This window comes from Gobio gobio, assembly GCF_949357685.1.
Source record: "Gobio gobio genome assembly, chromosome: 3".
Taxonomy (NCBI): Eukaryota; Metazoa; Chordata; class Actinopteri; order Cypriniformes; family Gobionidae; genus Gobio; species Gobio gobio.
The window spans coordinates 38,287,466-38,304,344 of NC_137099.1; the positions used below are offsets into that span (position 1 = coordinate 38,287,466).

Here is a 16,879-nt window from a genome sequence, read left to right on the forward strand (position 1 = left end):
CGGCGCATCCCTAGTAATAATACGTGAAAATTTGATGCCAACACATGCCTATGCAAGAACAGTCCCCCTGGCCATAGTTGCCTTCTAATTAAAGCTGATATGCTGAAATTTAGGAGATCAATTTGCATATTTTTCCCATTAACCTCAGAAGTACTGCTAAAGACACTTATACAGGAGAAAACCTGCTTTGCATATAGAGGTAGAGAATTAACCTGTCATTGATATGTGACACTGCCAAGAAAAACTTTAAAAAAACGCATCCAGCCACCCATGAATGCACACACATGCACTCCTACTTAGAAGCTGCCAGGTGGCATGGCTCCTGCCATTTATTGGCAGGTGCATTACCTTTGCTCCTCAATGTAATGCATTCAAGATATTTCAAATATTGCCCATCTTTCCTCAGTCAATACAAATGCATACTATGGAACACATTAACAGTCAAAAACCGTTGTGACTATTGTTACAAAACAAATGCTTCTACCAAGACTCCACCTGTATTCTTTCAAAATAAAAGCTCTGTAAAGATTTCAAACGGTGCTGTTATATAAAAAAAAAGGATGCATCTGTGAATCTGTGATGTTTATTTACTTCCCCTTTACCTCACTTCCTCTTCTAATCGTGTGAGACGGTCTTTCAGTGTGTGGATCTGAGTGTCTCTCTGCCGTACGGTCTCAATCAGGTAGCTGTGTGGCTGCTGGGCCTGCTGAAGAAGCTGGTTGGCTGCCTCCAACTGAAAGAAAGTAAAAAGATATATATTATATAATATTTCACATAATTTCTTATAGGGATGTATGACATATTAGTAGCTCACTGGTTATCGGCTGATATTCCATATATATTGTAGGCCAATACTAGACATTTAATTTAATTATAAATATTTTAATCTCAACATGAATATCCTTTGTTAATGTCTGAATTTACATGTAGCATTTAGAATGACTGATTTTAATTTTAATTTACTTTTAATATATAAAATATGTACACACGCATACATAGAGTTCAATAGTTAGTATGATTTTAAAAAGAAAGTAACACACACACACACACACACACACACACACACACACACACACACACACACACACACACACACACACACACACACACACATATATAACCTTGTAGTAATTGTGCAAATTGGATATAGCAAAATTCCTATTTTCTTTTGTTTTGTTTTTTTTACATTACATTATTATGTCAAGCCATCAGTCAGTGACTGTGAGGAATGATAAGATAGATATCGAGCATGACACTGAAGATGACTTGTGGACCAGTTCACAGGTAAGATCTTGCTATCTCAGGGTGGGGTTCTTAAAGTCTGCTTGCAATCTGTGCCGCTGTGTGGGTGACTAAGCGAGCAATCTAAAGGAATTTTGTAAAGAAAACTAGGTTGTTTTCATCCTCAGTGAATTACAAAGACATACAAGTGCCAATCATGACACAGTAAAGCGGAGGCCAGGTTCACGGTAAACTCATTAACACAGCTCAGCGGCTCTTCCAATTGGCTGAGGATAAGCCGGAGGAGTGTGCGTGTGATAGGGCAAAGGAAAAGGGCGATCACTTTCCTACAAGGTATGAAACACGCGACTGAGGAACCTGATGCATGTAAACACGGCATAACCATACGGGCCAAATACAGCACATCAACACATTTATGTTTCAGGTGCTTTGTGAGAACACCAAGCATGACAGTTACGGTCTGCTATCATCTTGTTATGACAGCTTTAAACGTCAATGAAAGGAAAAGCTGTCTGATGTTATGTCTGAGCAGAAAGTTTTATATATATAAAGTGATTTTTTTTGTAGATGGTTATGAAAGATGCAATTAAGTTTTCCTCCCTCTGGCCATTCCCTATTAGCCTGGTGTGCCAGATCAACTGATCACCGTACTGCACTTTTTATCTCAGCACCCTCCTAATAAGACAATGATAATTACCTTGGTGACAATGTATTATTACCCCTTTTAAAAAAAGTACATCTATTAATTTATGTATGAACCATTGTACTTTGGGCCAAGAACAGCATGTACCAGAGTTAAAATGTGGTGTAAAAGGGCAGAAAGCAACAAGTGTAGACTTGTGATGGCTCTTTATTAAAAGATGATCCAAACTAATCCAGACGACTGTGTCTCTCATTTACAGGATTTACTGTATACATATTGTTTTATATGAATTTATATAGGTCTTTCTCTGGATACAATTTAAAATAACTTTTCTAATAAGTTTTTCAATGTAGTTTAAAATGTAATTTATTCTCGTAACAGGAAAGCTGAATTTTCAGCATCATTACTCCAGTATTGATTTGGTGCTGAAGGAACATTTTTTGATGAATAGAAAGTTTAAAAGAAACCTTTTGTAAAATATTTTTGATCAATTTTAGGTTTCCTTGCTAAATAAAATACAACATCAACAACAACAAAAAGACCCAAACCTTTGAATCAAAGTATATAAAAGTGTCACTCTCGCATCAAAATATTGAAACACTAGGGAAAAAGATTGTTTGATTTTCTTGATTATTCAGATGTGGAGCAGACTTCAGATGATGTTTGTTCAGGAGTTTCTTTCCTCCACAACACTGTTATGGGAAAACAGATTATCCATGCTTTATTTAGAATAGGAATTTCAAAATATGGGCTGATCAAAGAATCGTTTTGAACATTGCAATAAGGATGGGGGTTCACTATTTGAGCAGCATAAACAAAATTATAATTCATGTAATAAGGTTTTTAAATGCCATTGTACAACTAACAAGACATTCAGAAGGTCAACCCAAAACCCAGTGGATATGAACTGCCAGCTAAAGGGTTAATTCACCCAAAAATGAAAATTAGCCCATGATTTACTCACTTTCAAGCCACCCTAGGTGTATATGACATTCTTCTTTCAACACAATTTGAGTTATATTAAAAAATATCCTGGCTCTTCCAAGCTTTATAATGAGAGTGAATAGTAACTGAGATTTTTACGCCCAAAAAAAGCACATCCATCCATCCATCATAAAAGTAATCCATACGGGTCCAGGGGGTTAAATAAAGGCCTTCTAAAGTGAAGTGAAGTGAAGCATTTTGTAAGAAAAATATCCATATTTATAACTTTATAAACCATAATCACTGGCTTTCGGTAACAGCCGTATGCGAGTCTAGTTCCGTGGAAATGAGTCACATCCTTCTAATTGGAATGTGCATTTTATAAATTAACAGCTACATAACATCCTGAAAAGATCTACAAAATACGTCTTATTTTGGACTACATCAAGAACATCAGGACCAGATCAATTACCATCTCTCCCTCTAAATAAATACCATATTTACTTTCACGAGTTCGCACTTACATATAATTTATGGAGAGTAGATTTAAATGCGTATTTGGCGTGCTGTCCAGCTCGGAATTTGGCCCAAACCCAGAGTACGCAATGTAATGTTCGTGTATGTAAATGGTTAAGAATTAAAAGTGTGAAGAAGGGGCGGTGGAGGGATGCTGATAAACTGTCAATGAACGGAGGTAAGACTGCTGCGTATATATATATATATATATATACACACCTCTTATTGTTGATTAGCTGAGTGCTCTCCACTCGTGTCAATTATCAGAACGTGCTTCTCCCGAACCTTGTTAATAAAACATCATTTACGATATATTACAATACAGTAGCTATTCTAACCTACATAATTCTCTATCCCCCCTTTTTAGTGTGTATTTTTACGTTTTTGTGATTTGATTCATTTTTATGTTATAGTTGTATAAATGTAAACAGGCTAAAGTGTTATACATTTAAAATGTGTAGTAAAAAAGATCTCCCTAACGTTTTCCATTGTAAACTGTGTAATTCAGTGCAAGTAGGGTCATATTGATTGCATTTTTTTTTTTATTGCAGCCTTGGACTGAACAACAATTAGCAGAGAGAATACTTGTTGACTATACAATCTAATCTGTGGGTTGGGGATAGCCAAAAAAAAAAAAAAAATGCTATCACAGTAAGTCTGTTGTTAACTTATGTTCCAGTGAATACAATGCACATTATCACATGTAATATACATTGATGACTGTTCACTAAGCAGTATCACAGGCTATGTATTCTATCTAAAGTCATCATATTATCATATTTATTTACAGCGCCTATTAAAATACAGATTCCCCCTTTGTTTATTGGTTTACAATATAAACCACTGAAGCATTAGTTTGGCTATTTTGATAAAAAATACCAATATTCCAATCCATATTATTGCACTTTGATTTTAAGGCAGGAGGCCAAAAATAGGTGATAGCATCTACAATGTAATAGTCAAAACTAAAAACATTTGACAAAAACATTTTCTCTTACAAATTGGCAACAACTCTAATCTTTACCACAGCCGAGTAGATGATCAATGCATGTAAAGCATGAAGTTGGACTTTCCAAAGCACTATTTTAGATGAAAGCTGATCCTTGAATGTTTCTGTTACAGTCTGTAGTACTTTCTGCTATTTTTGAGACCACATTACTGACCTCGTGAACTAGCAAAAATGCTGCTGAAGTTACTGAATATCTGTAAAAGCAAACATAATACAATGATTTAAAAAGAGAACTTAAAAACAGAAAACAGACATTGTGCCAAGTTAAATGTAAATGCTGGTTAAAAAAAAAACTGTTCAATAACAGTTCAATATTTCAAAATGTTTTTCAAACTATAGGGAGGTTTTTCTCTCGCCATTTTAAGCAGAGACTGTTGATTGTGGTTTTGTTTGAGTTCTGACCCTGAGCTTACCATAAAGACAAATGCAAATAGAACAGATCTTAAGTGAAACTGAAATCTGAAAGGCAGTTAGGACAAGAACTTTGTGTACCACAGTACCAGAAATGTAAATTCTGTTACCATTTACTCACTCTCATGTTGTTCTAAATGCATTCTTCCATGGAACACAAAATTATGCAATTTTCAATTAAATTCCAATGAATGGGGAATGAGGCTTTTAAAGCTTTAAAAAAAAAAAGTTGCAAAAAGAGCATAAAACAATATTTTAGTGTGATAAATATAGGATCATGTCACCAATAAGAGATTGAGCCAGTGAGCTATTAACCATTGCGAATGGATCATTGAGTAATCAGATTAGTCATATCCATGAACTAAATGAACAATGACTGAAAATATTCAACGCAAAATAAACACATATTTCACCAATCAGACTTCTCTCTCTACTTCTTCTACAGACTACTTCTCTCATGAACACACCGCAGAAATCTAGGCGAATGTACCACTTTTTCTGATACTTTTATTGTGCTTTTGCATACTTTAGCATCAGTTCCCATTCATTCAAGAATTCCTGTACTGATGCAAATGACAATTTTTTAATGTGGCAAGCAGGACGGGGCCAAGAGCCGCCAAATGGCGCGATTGCTAGTGAGCGTCACCTGCGTGCTGCACCGGCCTCGAGTCTCACGGAGGAGCACCAGAGGGATAAAAGGTGAAGCGAGAACAATGCAGGATGAGAGAGGACCAGGCCTGGGACTTAATGTTGTTGTTTTGTGTTTGTTTAAGCACCAGTCGTCTGTGAGGGGCTGTCGCTGTATTTTCGTATTGTTGTGTGTTTATTTTTGGATGAAAGTTTTATGTTAAACGTTTGCAGGTTCCCGCCTCCTTCCATGAACTACAAATCTTGCTACATTTAAGATTTCTTTTTTTGTGTTACATGGGTTTTGAACAGCATGATCTAGGTGAATGCACTTATTAATGGATGAAATCCAAAATGTACATGAGTGACTCTGCTGCTGGATTAGGTTTGCCCTCACTGAACACAATATTGAAACACACTTAGTGACCTCTCGGACAAGAGCAAACAATTATTTATACCAACATGAAAAAAAGCAAGGTTATACTGTGGTTTTACAGATCAAGCTTTTGATTTTTCTATCTTAATATCGAATATAATGTGTTCTCAGGGTAAGTCAAACCTCAAATCACAGTCTTTGTTGTTCAACTGACTTAATTGATAGAAGTGAGCATGTAGTCCATTGTAGCATGTAGAACAGACTGTGTCTGGTCCCTGAATAATGAGGTCAAATACTAGATTTACTGCAGGATTTAGAAAAAAATCTGATTATGTTTAAACTAGAAAAACACAAAACAAGTGAGCAAAAACAATTGATAAAGCTTGAGCTCCTGAACATTATATCGCTCACACCTAAAGCAGATATTGTAAATGAATTGATCACAGATAATAGTTTTAATGTAATCTGCCTTACTGAAACCTGGCTTAAACTACATGACTATATCTGTGTACATGACTCTTCCACCAGATTGGTCTGATTGGTCATGGCAGTGGTGTTGCAACAATCTATAGATATATTCTTAATGTTACTCAGTGAACAGGACACAGGTTTAATTCATTTGAAGTGCTTGTGCTCAATGTTATACTTTCAGATATCAGTAAAAATATTATCTAAAATAAAATAAAAAATATCTGCTACCTCTTGCTCTGGCAACCATGTATAGACCCCCAGGGCCCTATGTTGAGTTTTTTTGTGGATTTTATCTCAGACCTCAACAATCTCAAATTGTCTGAGATTGTAACATTCACATAGATAATACAAATAATACATTTGGAGTTGACAGTTGACACTTTAACAGACTAACTAAACTCCTCAAGCAAAATGTCACTTGAAGCATATGTTATATGTTTTAATCATATACTAAAAGCTTTAATCATATCACATGGAACTGATCTTACAGATATAAATATTCTACCACAAAGTGATGATGTCACTGATCACTGCCTTGTAACGTGCATACTGCTAATATTTGCCTTATCACTCCGCGTTATTGACCAGGTAAAACAATCATCCCAACCACTAAATATAGATTTACAAATAACCTGCCTAATCCGTCTCAGCTGACTAGCAATATGGGCACCATCTTCTCTTGTACATTAGAAACTGTTGCACCCATCAGATTAAAGAACATTAGAGAGAAAGGTACTGCACTGTTGGTAAAACAGTATTACTCTCAAGAGAGAAACTCGTAACCTAGAGCGCAAATGGAAACAAACTCATCTAGAGGTCTTTAGAAAAGCTCTAAAAAGACGCCAGGGGCGAGCAGACAGTTGACGGTAGCCATTGACTTTCATAGTATTGTTTTCCTAGCTAAACTGGTGCATTGATATAAAATGTAATAACCCCATCTAGAAAATGATAGAAGGGTTAAATTAATGATTGATGGTTGGTTCAGGTCAGGTCTTATAAAGTGCATAGGTACATATTGCTAGCACTTAGAATTTCATAATTTCACTCTTTCTTTCTTTTTGCAACTCGTGTGAATGTTTGTGTCCGTCTTAGTTGTATTAGTTTTATGTGTTAGAATAAATCAATAAAGTCTTGTTTGTTTTAAAGAGGAGTGTCTTGTGTTATGTGCTTACAAATTGAACGTCTTAAAGTATTGATCTTGTTACCCTGCTAATAAACAGTGTTTTTACTATAGTTTGGATATTAATATCCACTAATCAGTTGATCAATTGAGAGCTAGACAATTCATTTGTTCAGCCGTAAAATAATTGACTCTTTCAAAATTCCCTATAAAATTAACGAATTCCTTTTGAGCTAAATTGACCGGTTTACCTTCCACAATCCTGATCCATTAAAACTTAACTAGAGAGAAGCTGGTTTGCTTTATCCAGCTGAAAACTTAGTTTGTGTATTATCTGGCTATAAAACGGTGTTCCGTTCAGTCTGTATTTCACACAGCTCGATGGGTGATGGCTTGTGCTCTTCAGAAACAATTACAGAATATGACAGAGTTTGTGTTTTAAAGCAAAGCATGCACGAGTTAAAGGGTTAGTTCACCCAAAAATTAAAACTCTGTCATTAATTACTTACCCTGATGTCGTAAAACCCATAAAAGGACTAAAGACGTCGTTACAAAGTCCATCTCACTACAGTGGTTCTACAATAACTGACGAGAGTAGTTTTTGTCCGCAAAAAAAACCCTAAATAATATCTTATATAGTGATGACCGATTTCAAAACACAGCATCATGAAGCTTCGAAGCGTTATGAATCAGTGAGTCGATTCAGCGGTTTGGATCGTCAAAGTCACGTGATTTCAGCAGTTTGGCGGTTTGACACACGATCTGAATCATGATTCGACTCGCTGATTCATAACGCTTCGAAGCTTCATGATGCTGTGTTTTGAAATCGTCATCACTATATAAATCGTTATTTAGGTTTTTTTTGCGGACAAAAACTATTCTCGTCGCTTCATAAAGTTATTGTAGAACCTGCACTGTAGTGAGATGGACTTTGTACGACGTCTTTAGTACCTTTTATGGGTCTTGAGAGTGTACAGTGAATTGTGCCAATGGAGGCCTTTCTGAGCCATCGGATTTCAACTAAAATATCTTCATTTGTGTTCCAAAGATGAACAGAGGTCTTACGGGTGTCGAACGACATGAGGGTAAGTCATTAATGACAGAATTTTCATTTTGGGTGAACTAACCCTTTAATAATTCACTGAAAACGCAACGCGAGTCTTTATTCTCTCTGATATCTCTGACGATGTAATCAGCCTGGACAGTAATTTATTTGCGTTATTTGCATTAAATTATTTTAATGCCTTAAGGATTTTGAATTAGCATGCATTAACATTGACAGACCACTCTGATTAGCTGGAAGGTGTGCAATAAAACTGTTTAACGCACTGGTATTTCAAAGTCAGTTTAATCACCGTTCTATATTAATGCACGAAGCAAACACACGCATACGTCACTCAAAGATCGGCAACAAGGGGGTAACATCGCTGGTTTTGAAGTAAATAAACACAGCTTTTGTTAATAGAGAGCTGAAAGAAAGACGTTGAACATACACAGGTAATTCACACGCGCATCTATCTCTCCCGCTGATTAATTCAGTTTACAACATTCAATTTAAATGATATAATTAATTCATTCATATAAATGTAATACTACGCACCAATTTATCTCTGTGTGTCTGAATCAAAGTGGGCAGAATGCTAAACCTTTCGGTCAAATATTGCGCTGCAAACACCAGTAACAGCTTTCTGCTGGCAAATGACCATGGTATAAGTGGGAAAATCCATGGCTAGCTGTGCATGAACGATTTGGGTTCTTTGCCTCCACGTTGTGCATTAAAATCGTTTAATGCACAGCTAACCATGGATTATCCCTTACATATATACACAAAAATGTTTTTTAATGCCAACTTTTTTACTCCCACCCACCAAAGTACTGTATGTGTACATGTGTGTCTATGCGTTCTTGTCAAAAGAGTGAAATGCAGCACCTTTTCAGAGATCTGGCTGCTGTGCGCCGTCTGTCTTTCCAGGTCTCTTCTAAGCAGCGTATTCTGTTTCTCCAGCTGCAGAACCCTGCGTGCCAAGTGAACACTATACACACACATTCAGAAACCTATGATTAGAGTCACGCAGACATAAAAACAGTCAGTAAACACAGAGATGAGCTTCTGGTTTTCAAAGACGAGTGACCTCCTCAGACTTCACCTTTGCTTCAGTCTTCTCTTGGCAGTTGTTGGAATGTTTGCACCATAACCATATGAAAACAGCACCCTCTCTGCCTCATCTTCATTTTCAACTACAAAAAAAGGAGGGGGAAAGTATGTTTAAGAGCAAGCATGTCTAGACCACCCAACTAGCATCATGGCCAGAAGGGAGAGCACTAATAGGACTATAAACAGTTTTCTATTTTCTTATAATAGATACTGTGTAGGAGAGTTTATGTAGACATGAAAAACGGTAAAGTAGTGTTTAAAGAGATAAAGGCGAGCGATTCAGAATTTCAGAATTCAGAAAGAATTCAGCGATTCAGATGAGAATGCACACAGAATGAACAAAACACACATTTCTAATCCAGGCTGGAATCAAACCCACAATCTTTAGATCACATGCTTGTTGCTAATTCAGTTCAGTTAAGAATTAACTTAAAGTGAAGATTTCGTATATAAATGCTTCACATGTTAGATAATTCTCAGAAAGACACAATGTCTGGAAGAGAATCGACTTTTGCACCATGCGGTCTGGGCATGTGCCACGCAGGAGTCAAACCCACGACTTGAAAGGTTCGGTGCTTGTTGCTTATAACGCACGCCACTAGTTGACACACGTTCAACAGGTTGCTGAACAGGCTGCTGAGGAGAGTTTCCAAGGCAAGAATGAGTACACAAAAACATTACTTAGAATTTTAAATTATTAGCATGCCAAGCTAACTTAACTGCTAATGTAGCTTATGGTTAACCTGATTGTTGTAGAGCCACATTAGAAAGAATGGCAATTGGTTAACATGTTAACCGATTAGCATACAAAGCTAACTAACATAAAACAACAAACACGGGCACGTTAAATTCTGAGGGGTATTTCTTGGGAACGGTAGTGAATAACAAAAAATAGTTTAGTCGTTTCTGTGTGGCTCGGTCCAAAGATCATCAGATCAGATTTTGGACAAAATTTGTAGAAGTAGTAATGGAAAAACTTTTTTCATTTGACATTCTTTGCACTAGGCTTTCTTTTTAAAGTTTGATTTATGCAGTTTTGATGACGTTAAAAACCTGTTGTTAACCTGAGGGATTTTAAAACCTGACTAGGCCAGCCTTTCGCATCACCTCAGTTCAGTGTCAGCATATTCACTGACGTTTAGAAGAGGGTTGTTTAAGGACAAGGCCCTAAGGACATTTTTTCAAACCATCAACAGGTCTAATGTAGTATGGCATTTTGAACATGCAAAACCAGTGGAAAAACAAACATGCTGCCTGTTTTACATTTTTAAAGCTATTACTACATTGCTTACATTAGTTTTTTGCAGCAGAATTGTTTCTCAAGTAGTCATAAAACAAACATTTTACCACAGCTTTGGCGTCTTTAAATCTACAGAATCATATGCAGAAATAAGGCCCTCATGTCAAAATTCAAGGAAAATTTGGCCTTACAGACCATTTAATTTTAGTGTGCAACCTTGCTGATGTTCTGGTCTTATCTTATCTTTGGTCTTCGATTGCAATGACTGAACCAGTCTCCTTTCTTACTCTCTGCAGCCTGCATGGTAACATCGTCCAGCTCCTTTTCCAACCACTCGTATGTCTCCAGTCGTGCTTGCCGTTCAGAATTCTGGGCTTGCAGTTCTGTGATGCGTTTGTCTGATGATGTCTGAAGCCCGTAAAACTCTTTTGTTAGAACCTGCATAAACAGATCAAGAGAAGTACAAAGATATATAACGACAGAACTTGAGTAACAAGGGTGGTGTCATATCATGTTCAAATAACCTTTATGATGCTGACAAATATGTACAATCTTTATTTTATGAGGCTGGTATGGGGTTCAACCCATGTCTGGTGTCTGAATGTGTTGAGAGTCAGTGTGGAGCTCATTACAAGAATAATATATTCAATATATGACATTGGAACAATTACTAAAACTACTATCATATACCCTTATGTCATTCTAAAAATGTTCTTCTCTCCGTGGAACACAGAAGGAGAAATCGTGAAGAACGGACTGGCCTTTGAATTGGGATCCACGATGCTGAGCATCAAAATGACAAAGAATCACCACTAAAGTAGTCCATATGTCTTGTTAAATGGTTAGCTCTCCCAAAAATGAAAATTCTGCCTTATTTTACTCACCCTCATGTCATTCCAAACCCTTGAGACTTCCATTCTCTTTAGAACACAAATGAAATTTTGATGAAATCTGAGAGATTTTTGACACTTTGACACTACAAAAAATTCATAAAGAGATCGTAAAGCTAATCCATATGAATTGAGCGGTTTAGTCCAAAATTGTCTTAAGAGACTTGATCGCTTTATATGATGAACAATATTTAATTTAGGCTTTTATTCACATAAACATTCATCAACTCACACATCAGTTGTGGTAAACCAACGGAAGCTTAAGCATGTTTGTTTACATCCAAGAACAAATGAGGTTCATTCTCGTGTGTTACACAGCACATTGAGCTTCCGCAAGAGGTTTGTTCATGTGCATCAAGCTGGTACGGTTGAGTTTCTGTTTATGTTCGCTGATTAATGTCGATATGTGAATAGAAGCCTAAATTCAATCTATTCATCATATGAAGTGATTGAGTCCCATCAGACAATTTTGGTCTAAACCGCTCAATTCATATGGATTAGATTTACAATTTCTTTATGAACTTTTTGTATGCGATGATTTAAGCCTCAAAATGATTAATAAATGCACACACAATTATCCATGAACTTGATAAATGTCGCAGATATGTTTTACTATCCACAAACAAATGCCTTTTAACTTGTGTGTGCAAAATCCAGATTGACGTGCATCTGCAGCGATTTGTACAAATAGAGACATAGTTGTGAATACAAAACTTTGATTTTGTATTAATGTAAGTCAGAATTTGTACGTGCAACGAGTAAGATGTGCATTTGTGGATCCGGTGACACGCATGCATTCATTGACTCGTTTGTGAGCTCATAGCTACTCTCCTATTCTTTATTACTGAGGTACAGTATGTACAGAATTTGTTCTTTTAATATCCCTGTCTGTAATTAAGCCACGTTAAGCATGCAGGAAAATGCTTTAAACGTTTTATTATAAACGCGTTGCATTCATATTCTAGGCTTATCTGCTTGTTTTTTGTTTTTTTTTGCACATGCTTTATTAATAAGAGTTCTTGCACAGTCTTCTTAATGCATTTTTCACATTAAGCTTTTTAAAATATTCCAGAGGAAACAATGTGAAACTTTGAGCATTTTGGGTTCATATTTTTATACTTGTAATTATCGCTGTCTTAATGCATCCTGGGCTCATCATGTAAATAGTAAGCGTTTTCTCCCATAAAGTCTATTATAAAAGAAAACGCTTAATGTGGCTTCCTGCAGTAAAATGGTGATATTAAAAGTAGGCTATATACACTTTATTGAACATGCGCTATATTGCATATTAAGCATTTTATAATGGTTTTCTATGGGAAAATTTTTTTGTGACGAACAATGTTGTGTTTAGAACCTGATTTAATCGGCTTGCCTATACAAAGTAGCCTTTGTAGCCTCCTTTTTAACGTTAGCCTACTGTTGTTTTCCCCATCTTTATAACGAGGACACAAAGCGTCTTGTAGGCAGAAAAACGCTTACGGTGCCGTTATCTGTTTTGTCAGAATACTGCCACCTAGTGGCAGCAGGTTTTCTTAGACAGCTGTGTGTGTGGATCGTGCAAGGCCAAACCGGCGAAATGAAAGTCTCAAAATCCAAATGAATCAAATAGGATCGATTCACAAATGAGTCAATGAATACATGCGCATCACCGGATCCACAAATGCACATCTTACTCGTTGCACGCACAAATTCTGACTTACATTAATACAAAATCGAAGTTTTGTATTCACAACTATGTCTCCATTTGAACGAATCGCTGCACATTCACATCAATCTGGATTTTGCACACACAAGTTAAAAGGCATTTGTCTGTGGATAGTAAAACATATCTGCAACATTTATCAAGTTAATGAATAATTGTGTGTGCATTTATTAATCATTTTGAGTCTAAAATCATCCCATATTTTTGAAGCGTCAAAGTTTGTTGCATAGCTGTCAATGGAGGGACAGAAAAGATTTCATAAAAAAGATCTTCATTTGTGTTCTCAAGATGAACGAAAGCCTTACGGATTTGGAAAGACATGAGGGTGAGTAATTAATGAAATTATTTAAATTTATGGGTGAACTATCACTTTAATGGCTTAATGTAAATGCCAGTCAGTTCCTCAGCGTTCCGACGTGTATTGTGGTTGCGCTACGGGTGACCCAAGTTCGAGTCCCGACTCGAGTCCATTCCTGATCCCACCCCCCTCTCTCTCCCACTCCGCTTCCTGTCTTCTCTCTGTAACATAACTGATAACTGCATTATCAGAATAAAGGCAAAATAAAATAAAAATAATAATACTAATAATAATTATTAATATCTTTATTATTTAATTAATATCCCTTATATTTTCATTATAAAATGTAGAGTATAAAATATGGATATTCATTACCAAAGATTATTTTTAAAAGGGTTATTAAAATATTAATCTTTTTTTTTTTTATGTAAAGAACAACTATGAATAAGATGACAAACATCTTTATTAAATTAACAAAAAAATGTACGTTAAAAATGATCTTGACAATTAAATATCCAATATTGACTTGTACTGATAAATAGTTGAATTTATGAGCTTGACAGGCACCTCAGATCCCATTTACTTCACAATACAGTAAAGAGTGATCAGTAACTGATCTTTTCTCGTTCCTTGGAAAAATGAAAGTCATGCTGGTTACAAATGACAAAGGTGCTGTAAATGATGACACAATATTCCTTTAAGGAATTACCAGCTTGAACTATTAAGCAATTAACAGGTTTCAACTTGCAGTGAGGTTAAAAGGAATCACTTTGTTCAGGTTGCACGTGCATGGCATCTTTGCCATATAGATTTAACCAAAATGAAACATTATTTTATAGAGCCTTGCCTCCATTTTTTTTTGGTGTTTCTCACACTCAATTTGACAAAGGCTGAGGTTCCTGGCTGTCTCCTCCTGGACCATCTGGGAACGGTCCAACTCAAACTTTTTCAGCTTCACCTGGTTAAGCAGTTCTGCCATCCTGCTGTCTGAACCCAGCTGCAGCTGCCTGAACCTGGACACAAGCACAAACAGAGGATATAAGTGCATCTGCATTCACTCATTCTACACACTGTCCATCACTGAAAACCGATAGAGCAATGATTCTGCAAAATTATCCAATGCAAAGTTATTTTGAAATCAAAATGACACATATAATTAAAAATGTTCAGTCCTGTTTCCTATGCTTGATAAAAAAAATGCTGTAAAAACAGTAATGTTGTGAACTATTATTGTGTAATTTATTCCGGTGATGGCAAAGCTGAATTTTCAGCATCATAACCCCAGTCTTCAGTGTCACATGATCCTTCAGAACTTGTTCTAATATACTGATTTGCTGCTCAAGAAACATTTATTTTTATTATCAGTGTTAAAAGCAAAACTACATTTATGTGGAAAATGCAGTACCTTTTCCTACAGGATTCTTTGATGAATAGAAAGTTTAAAAAAATGCATTTATTTGAAATAGTATTTACTGTCACTCAAATTGTGATTTAAACAAAATGGGAGACAAAACTTGAAATATGTACATTCTTTGCTGTAGCTCACCGTAGGCTAAGCTAAGCTTGGATGCCATTGCCTCTGACGTGCTACGTGTATTTCCTAAGGCAGAAAGTCACCCAAAAATCAAAAAAGAAATGCCAAATCTCGACATGTCCAAACAGATTAAGTATCTGTTTGCGTCCTTCAACATTTACAGCCAGGTCTCTGAAGGATTAAATCATTTTTCCAGAATGTCAGAGAGCTCCAGGGGGTTTTGGTTGAAACCATAACCACACCTATGGAGGGGCCAAACTGGCAGGTCAAGATTTTTCTTTTGTTTGTGCATTGTGCGTTACCACTAACATGCAGTCTAATGCAGGCAGTTTTGTAAAGAACACAAAAGAAATGTCATCATCGTGGTGACCAACACCTATAGAAATAATTGTGACAAATTGTGTGTAATTGGACCACTCCTATCATACATTATGGAGTAAGGCTGGATATTGTTCAGCTATTTATTGGCTTAAAGTATATTAAAATTGTTTGTTTACATAAATTCAGGGAAAAAAAGGAAGGGTGAGGAGGCTGTCAGAACACTATGTTGAAAGGAGTGGTTGTAATTCATATGTAATTCATACATTTATTTACTTTACTATATAGGCATGAGATCTTGGAGTCATACCTCAAGCACATTTGACACAAATTGAATTCTGCTTCATTCTTTTTCCTCAACATGACACAATCCAATGCAACACTCATTTCTATTCTCCCTTCCCCCACTTTAATTTGTCAGCCCAAAATAGAGTCACTGGACAACAATTTCACGGACTGTAGAGTTGACCTCTCAAAAGCAGGGGAAAGAAGCATCTGTCATTTTTGCCCTCAATCGAGCTTCTCTGTGAATGCAAGCAATCCGTTCCATGGGGCTGAAAAACGTGGGGTATGTCCAACAACTGTCTGCAGAGTATCTGCTGGTATGCAAGGCATGTGCCAGGAGATCAGTGACACCGTAAGCTTCTCACATAGGCAAATAAGGGCTGACCACTCAGGAGAAAGGGGAGGGGCATCAACCTGCACTTCAAGACACCCCTATCAGCCAAATGGATGCATATTAAAATGTAGAGACAACAACATTAAAATAGGCAAAAAAGAAAGAGAAATAATCTGTTAAATAATCGCAAGATATGTTGTCATTTTGACAAAACTGTGCCCACCATGCCCATTTTCAAATATTTTTGTGAATTTTCATTTGTTTAATGCAAATTTCTCTTTAGTATTGAATTGAATCGAATTGAATTTTTTGGGGTCAGTCAGATTTTTTTGGTATGAAAGAAATGATTGCATTTATACAGAAATGTATCAATAGCAATTTATAAATCCATTTATCAAAAGTAATACATGTACTTTTACATGACTTTTACATTTGAAAAAAAAAATAACCAGAATAAATGCCGTTCTTTTGAACTTTCTATTGATCAAATAATCCTGAAAAACAAAAAAAAACAAAATGGTTTCCACAAAAATATCAAGCAGCACAACCATTTTCAACTGTAATAACAATACGAAAATGTTTCTTGTGAACCAAATCAGCATATTAAAATGATTTCTGAAGGATCATATGACACTGAAGACTGGAGTAATGATGCTGAAAATTCAGCTTTGTCATCAGAGGAATAAAATACATTTTAAAATATATTAAAATAGAAAGAAGTCCTTTTAAATTGTAATAATATTATTTCACAATATTACTGTTTTTACTTATGATAAAATAAATG

General features: G+C 36.0%; 1 protein-coding gene across 2 annotated transcripts in view; it reads right to left on the reverse strand.

Moving 5' to 3' along the window:
• pibf1 (progesterone immunomodulatory binding factor 1) overlaps positions 1-16,879 on the reverse strand; it is a 46,569-nt gene that overhangs the window by 13,558 nt on the left and 16,132 nt on the right. For both annotated transcript variants that reach the window (XM_079813450.1, XM_079813451.1), the window contains 5 exons: positions 14,472-14,637; positions 11,022-11,172; positions 9,487-9,577; positions 9,270-9,372; positions 603-733 (listed from right to left, as the gene is read on the reverse strand). In XM_079813450.1, the coding sequence (XP_079669576.1) occupies positions 603-733; positions 9,270-9,372; positions 9,487-9,577; positions 11,022-11,172; positions 14,472-14,637 (642 nt within the window). The remainder of the gene's footprint in view (positions 1-602; positions 734-9,269; positions 9,373-9,486; positions 9,578-11,021; positions 11,173-14,471; positions 14,638-16,879) is intronic.